The 6,908-nt window shown below is 43.8% G+C and overlaps 1 protein-coding gene across 1 annotated transcript; it reads right to left on the reverse strand.

Moving 5' to 3' along the window:
- Positions 1 to 1,236: 1,236 nt before the first annotated feature.
- layna (layilin a) lies at positions 1,237 to 6,908 on the reverse strand. The gene is made up of 8 exons (XM_049592181.1): positions 6,833 to 6,908; positions 6,694 to 6,714; positions 6,170 to 6,467; positions 4,172 to 4,329; positions 4,044 to 4,088; positions 3,871 to 3,933; positions 3,659 to 3,755; positions 1,237 to 1,957 (listed from the first exon to the last, which is right to left on the reverse strand). The coding sequence occupies exons 1-8, from the start codon at positions 6,906 to 6,908 to the stop codon at positions 1,237 to 1,239; spliced, it is 1,479 nt and encodes a 492-aa protein (XP_049448138.1).

The following is a 6,908-nucleotide window of genomic DNA, read 5'->3' on the forward strand; positions in this document are numbered from 1 at the left end:
AGGACACATTGTTTTGAGCGTCACAACCCCTGCAAAGTCTAGAGTCTAGAAGAGCTGCACATTCAAATCATTTATCCCCACTGAAGTTAGCAGAGCACTGAACAGGAAGTAGCCGGCGTGGCAGGCAGAAGTCTCTCATGCGCTTGCTCTAAGGGCCAACTGATGCAGAAGCAGTGCCTATCATCTGGGTAATTTATACATGGCAGTTGTATGTTTTTGGCTTCATGCACCACCGAGCAACTTTCATTGAATTGAGTGCTATGTCCAGTTCTCTTTACACATTTATAGGAAAGTCGGAGGGACCTCACCAGCCCTGATATCAAAATCCAAGATGGCCGGTGCATCAACAGTAGTGAAAGCTGTGGTAATATGCTGTTTATTAGCACTTCTGCCTCACTTCTGCCTTGTGTCTCATCAAAACAGTCGTATATACAAGACTGTCCAACTCCACTGACATGTAGCTACGGTGTCTGTAGGGACAAAATTCAGCGTAATGCGTTTTTATCATCCAGTTTTGGTAGTAATGGCTAACCTGGATAGAACTGATACTGCAAACAACATCTTGGTTTTCCGACTTGTACTGGAATGTGATCAACTTGGGTGTGACCTCATTCCCAGTTCTGACTTCTGAGGTAAATAATACGCAGCATGAGATTCAGGTGTGTCATGCTAGGGGCGGCTAATCTAGCTTTGTAGCCACTGCTTGTAGCCTCAGGCAGAGTTGAGAGGTCTGCTAAACTCACGCTTCCCTGGTTGCTTTTTTCTCACACCTGGAGTCTCCAGCACCAACCGACGCTGACTCAAATGACATCACTTGATGCGATTTTTCAGATTTCATGCAGCTCCATCTGAAGCCACCTGCGCAGTAGTGCTCCCAACACCTGTAAACAGACTTTGATGTGTGAAATGAATGGAAACTGTTTTGTTTCATTTTGTTGTAATTTGTAAAAGCTGATCCTTCAATTTTAAGTTCATTTTCCTTAACAAATTTGTGTTTGATCATCACAAACGAATTGCCACACGGGCCTAGTCTACCCACGAGCTACAAATTGTGGGGTCAGTAACAAAATCTCATCTGAGCATGTCCTCATCTCATTTAAATCCCCTAAAAGGCTTCAGACACATACTATACAAACATTTACAACCATGTACGTGCACAGTTTTTTTTTCATCCTCTTGGTCCTGTACACAATTACACACACTGCTATACACACACTAAGGTAGCTGTTCAGAGGATCAGTAGTTTTCTCTGTTGATCCATTCTTGTTCATTGTAGTATCTCCTTCCGGCATCAAGATTCAGGCCGTTTCTGTAGCTGTCCAGGTTTGCTTGGTAGGATTTTCGGTTTCCAAAGGTTCCCAGGCTGGTCTGGTAAGTGTCATCCTTGCCGTTTGTGATGTATGTCTGATAGAGGTCAGCCTTCACTGTGTGACTTCCAGGCTTCAGTTTGGGATCATAGAGGTCGCTCCCTCCTCTGATGCTGCCATCATACAACACATGGTCCCCGTACACGCTGCTGCCGTAATGCTCGCTCTTTGTCGTACGACGACCTAGACTCCTGTCATAATACTCTCTGTGCCCAGTGGAGCCCAGACTGCTGTCATTCAAGTCCCTCAACTCCCTCTTTGCTGAGCGGCCCAAGCTGGTGTTGTAGAAGTCACGGTTGGTGCGACGCCCAAGGCTGAGGTCATTGAGGTCAAAGTTGAGGAAGCAGCTCTCTGTGCTGGCAAGCGTCACAAAGCCGCTCTCTGTGTCCCGCCCCCCCAGGTTGTCGTAGTCACCTGTGGGTGTGTCGGGGGAGGAGCATAAAAAGGAGGTGTTTTTGGTGTGCGGGCGAGTTGAAACCAGGTCATCCTCCTTCTGGGAGCGAATGACGTTGTAGACGTCAGTTGGAGCCGGGCTGGGGCAGAAGCTTGGGTCCGTCTGGCATACTTCTGATTTCTGTTGTTTCCTTCTCCTGTCTCAAACACAGAAGACAGCCATAAATATCAAGACACCTAAAACATACAATGAAGCCTACTTGACTGTGAATGAGGTTCACAAGCTCATGATCTTCATTTTATAATTCAAACTGAGGTGTGGATTTAACGTGACAATAGCTTTTGGGTCAGTGTCTGAGTGAACTGATCCTACTAACAACTATTGTGCAGGCTTTCCCACAGACAAGTTATCAGGCCAGGTGGCAAATATCTTTTAACGCAGTTGGCGACCCAGTGCTGCTTTTTTGACACGGACCAGCAACGGACTTTGATTTGACTTTGATTTAATTATGCAGCTAAGTCAAATTAAATTAAGTTTTTTATGTGTAAAAAGTAGCATTTTGTCATGTAATGTCATTTGTAATTTGTCGTTCATAAGTGATTGAAACTGGGGGTCAAAACAAGATTTTGCATAGGGCCCCACAAAACCAGGCCCAGTTCAGACCAAAGATTCACAAAGACTGTTTTAGAACACTGCAGAGAAAAGTTGCAACAGCGTGAACTTAAGCCAGCTAATGATGTCACCTGCTACTCAGCTGGTCAAATCACCGGCAGCTGGTTTTAGAACATAACGCACATCAACTGTTTCAACAGTCTATCAGCTTGTAGTGAAGTCCACTGTCAAGTCAAAATAACTGCAGATAGCGTGTTCACTTGCTGCGGCAGGTGCTCCATCTCCACCGAGCCCTATGTTTCCATCCTCACAGTGTGTCGGTGTCGGACAGCGGGTCGCTGCTGCTGCTCGCTGCTTGACTAAGTTGTTGGCGCCGGTTTCTTACATTATGATGGCATACTTATGGTCCATATGATGCTCATTTTATGATTTTCACCGTTTCATTACTACTATAAATGCAACTGTAGCCAGTATCACACTATCACTATCCTCATTCATATTTTAAGAAGCTACAAATTTTATTCAGCCACAAAATAAGCCTGAAAAGCTGCAAACAGAACTGAGGTACAGAGAGTTCTTGCATAGAGATGACACACCGTCTCATCTAGTTGCATTGGTGTGAACCGGCAGATTTTTAGAACGTTGCAGAACGGCGCATTGCAAGTAGTTGCATGTTTCAACTCGTCTCATCGCAATTAAAGACTTAAAATGCCTAAAAAAATATCTTAAAAAAAAAAGATTGTCAATGTTCATTCCTCTGTGACACAAACCTTCATTGTTATCAAAAGAACGATTAAAAATACATTCATGACCACCATTTCACTAGGCGACAGGTTCCTTTAATGCGATGAACACGGGCTCTGTATTTTATTTTGAAACAAATCCCAACTACTTCACCCTGCTTTTGTACTCATTAGCGTATATTAATCCGGAGTTGAAAATAGTCCCCACCGCTTCTTCCTCTTTGAGGAACGTTTGCTAAAAGCTTCAGTGCCAGCTGTCACAGGAAATGTTACAGCTTTTTTTAAAAAAATGAAACTGTATATTTGTGAGTCAGTAGGAAGAATGGGCTTGGAGCAGAGTGTCACAGACTAGGTAGGAAAGACTCAATAATAATGATTCTGGTAAGGATGTTAACAAAAGCAAATATAGGAAACATTTGCTAAAAAAAACTGTTTTCACATTGGGGTTTCATCTCTCAGATTTAGAACAATCTGCTCACTGATGACCACATCAGTGTTTAAGTTTCAGTAGATCAAAGTATTCATTGGCATTTGTTCCTCACCGTGCGGCCAGCAGTTTGAAGCAGCAGACTCCGATCGCTGTCAGTAACAGCAGAATCAGGGGGATGGTGGGAATGATGATGTAAATCAGATTCAGAGCTAAAAGAGACAACAGACAGAAAGATACACATTTAGTGACTGACATGTCAGCGTTTGGACTACTACATCAGAGAAGAAAAAATTATTTATCAATACGAGTCTTGGGTCAGTCAACCTGTATTGCTGCCCTGGTCGCGGTCATTTGGATTCCACGGCAGCACGGATGAGGGGAACACATCTGTAATGAAAAGCATCCATGATGTTCAAACTCACAGTATATTGATTACACTCACTGTCAAAGTATCTATAATGTGACATTTTTTAACAATCACACTGAGCACATTTTACTTGTTAGAGTAGAGTTGGGAGACGGGGACGGGTCCTGTGGCTTCTCTGTGGAAAAAATGAATCACAGTCAACAATGTTCAAGTATTTTCACAGTAACAGAGTACTGAATGCCATGGTAGCGGTACTACCTGCAGTGTATTTACAGATGAAGTTGTTCTTGGTTTCACAATTGTCGTCATTCCACTGGAACATATAGAGCCCACCCAGACCAGGAGGAGCGGACGGTTGGTGATACATTACCACACACACCTCATAGCCACATGATGGCTCATCCCAATGCCAGTTCCTACGACAAACACACACAAAGAAAGTACATGTAAAAGAGCGTTTTTTTTTTTCCTCAAAAGCTCTTTTACAAAGCGTACTTTAAATTAAAAAAAGGTTAAAAAAAAAAAGCTGAGACCAAGACCGAGAATCAAACCTTAATACTTTTTTGTACTGCCTGAAAAGTGGCTGTTACACCGGGTATCAAAAGTCGTTTAGTACTGAAAGCTGGCGTTGCATTTGTGGTCAGATTTTGTTATTGCTTTTAGTTATTCCTTGATTATATAGCTCCTATTTATTTGTGACTCAGCGCCAGCGATAGCCATGGCCGAAGGCATCGTGTTTTTGGGTTTTCGTCCATCCATGCGTCTGCCTGTCCGCCCATTCTCGTGAGAGCGATATCTCAAGAACACCTACCAGGAATTTTTTCAAATTTGGCACAAATTTCCACATGGACGCAACAATAACTCATTAGATTTTGGCCGTCAAAGGTCACTGTGACCTCAAAGAAAAGCTGCTTGTGTTTAGACAATACTGAAGGTAGTCCGATAAATCAGCCAGGCTATCCCATTGGTCTATATTAGCTTAATACAGATTCAGTATATCTGTATCTGTGTACACCGATCAGCCAAAACATTAAAACCACTGGCTGGTGAAGAAAATAACATTGATCATTTTGTTACAGGGCAATGTTCTTGTGAGGAACCCTGGGTCCTGCCATTCATTTAGATGTGACTTGACATGCTGCACCCACCCAAACGACATTACAATCCAACTACACCCCCCTACTGGCAACGGCACTCCCTGATGGAAGTGCGCCCCCGTGCAGTACAATGCACCATGCCACACCACAAAAAGTGCTTAGGAATGGCTCGGCACACGTGACTAAAATCAAGGCGTCAACCTGGCCTCCAATTTCTCCAAATCCCAATCCAATCCATTGAGCATGCCAGTACCTTATCTTGCAACCCACAGGACTAAAAGGATCGGTCAACAACGCCTTGGTGCCAGACAGCACAGGATACCCCCAGAGGTCCCGTGTCCATGCCTTGACAGGTCAGAGGTTGCACCGTAGATCGGAGTTGGCTCTGGCCTGTTGCGGCTTGGACAAAGGACCTCTGTGGTACCAGTTTGTCACAGATGCTCAATCAGATTGGGATCTGGAGAATTTGAAAGCTAGGTCGATGCCTTGAGCTCTTTGTCATGTTCCTTGGGCCATTCCTGAGCAGTTTTTGCGGTGTGGCATATTGCACTGCCTTGCTGAGGGGCTACTGCCATCGGGGGTACTGTTGCAATGAGCGGGGGTACTTGGTCTATAACAATGTGTAGGTAAGTGGAGTGCGTTAAGGGGCATTCACATGAATGCAAGGACCAAATGTTTCCCAGCAGAACACTGCATTGTAATGAAACGATCGATGGTATTCACTTCACCTGTCAGTTATTTTAATGTTTTGGCTGATTGGTGTATATCGGCTGACAAGTGATAAGACATTGCAGTACAAAAATGACAAAATATGTTATATGTAATTCAGAAACAGTGAAAAAAATCAGGGAATCCTTATCACAAATGTTTGTTTGTGTCACACGTAAAAAGACTGAGCTGATATATCATCAGATTTTTTAACTGGCCTATTTAAAAATGGTTTTCTAGAAAGAAAAACATTTTCAGAGGAAGTTTTTTTTTGTACTAAAACTCTGGTATCACATCAGGAAGAGTATCGCACAAATTCACTGTGATGGGACCAAACAAATGAGGACTATTTTTTCTTCAATACACAATCCGCATCCTATAATCAGCAGTGAAAATTAACCATTTGATATATCACTTCATGACTTTAAAATTCACTTTTGCCCCCACCCACCTATATGTGGACTTGCTGCCATCCAGCCAGTAGTACTGTGAGGAGCAGTCTGAGCTGCTGTTCTCGTCTCCATGGTTACGACGGAGACCGATCCAGAAATCTCCATCAGTTGGGCGGAGCTCTGTGATGAGCTGCTCTATGATCTTCTGCTCAGACTCCGACTCCACGCTCAGCAGCTGCCCCCCGTCCCGTCTGCAGGCGAACTCTGCATCTACGAAGTTCAGCCTACGCCGGAGCTCGGAGAAATAGGCCAGCTTGTAGCACGGCTTCCCTTTTCCTGCCTTGCACACACGTTGACCTGCACACACACACACACACACACACACACACTTGATTACACGTGCCAGATGTGCACTAAATTTTTTTAACATGCTCCCTCATATTTCACAAGCATCGTCTAAACAGTCTGCATTTGAATAAGAAAGGATCTTAATGTGGGAATATTGTACCCAGATCTGCACATCTGGATTAGTTGTGGAAGCCTTTATGCTTTAAAATTATAATTTTAAGAGTGTGTTGCCTACCTCTGGCTTCGAATATATCCGCTTCAAGTGCCAAACATTCAGCATAAAGTCAGGAAGGCAGGCCATGAAAAGAGAGATCCACAACTGAGTCAAGAGTTCATGTATTTGAGCTATGTTGTGTTTTCTGTGTGCAGCTTACCTGTGATGAGGCTTGTGGCCGCAGATGGATCAAAACATAAAAGCAGGAAGTGACAGAAGATTGCCAGCAGGTCCAT

The sequence above is a fragment of the Epinephelus fuscoguttatus genome, linkage group LG12, assembly GCF_011397635.1.
Source record: "Epinephelus fuscoguttatus linkage group LG12, E.fuscoguttatus.final_Chr_v1".
Taxonomy (NCBI): domain Eukaryota; kingdom Metazoa; phylum Chordata; class Actinopteri; order Perciformes; family Serranidae; genus Epinephelus; species Epinephelus fuscoguttatus.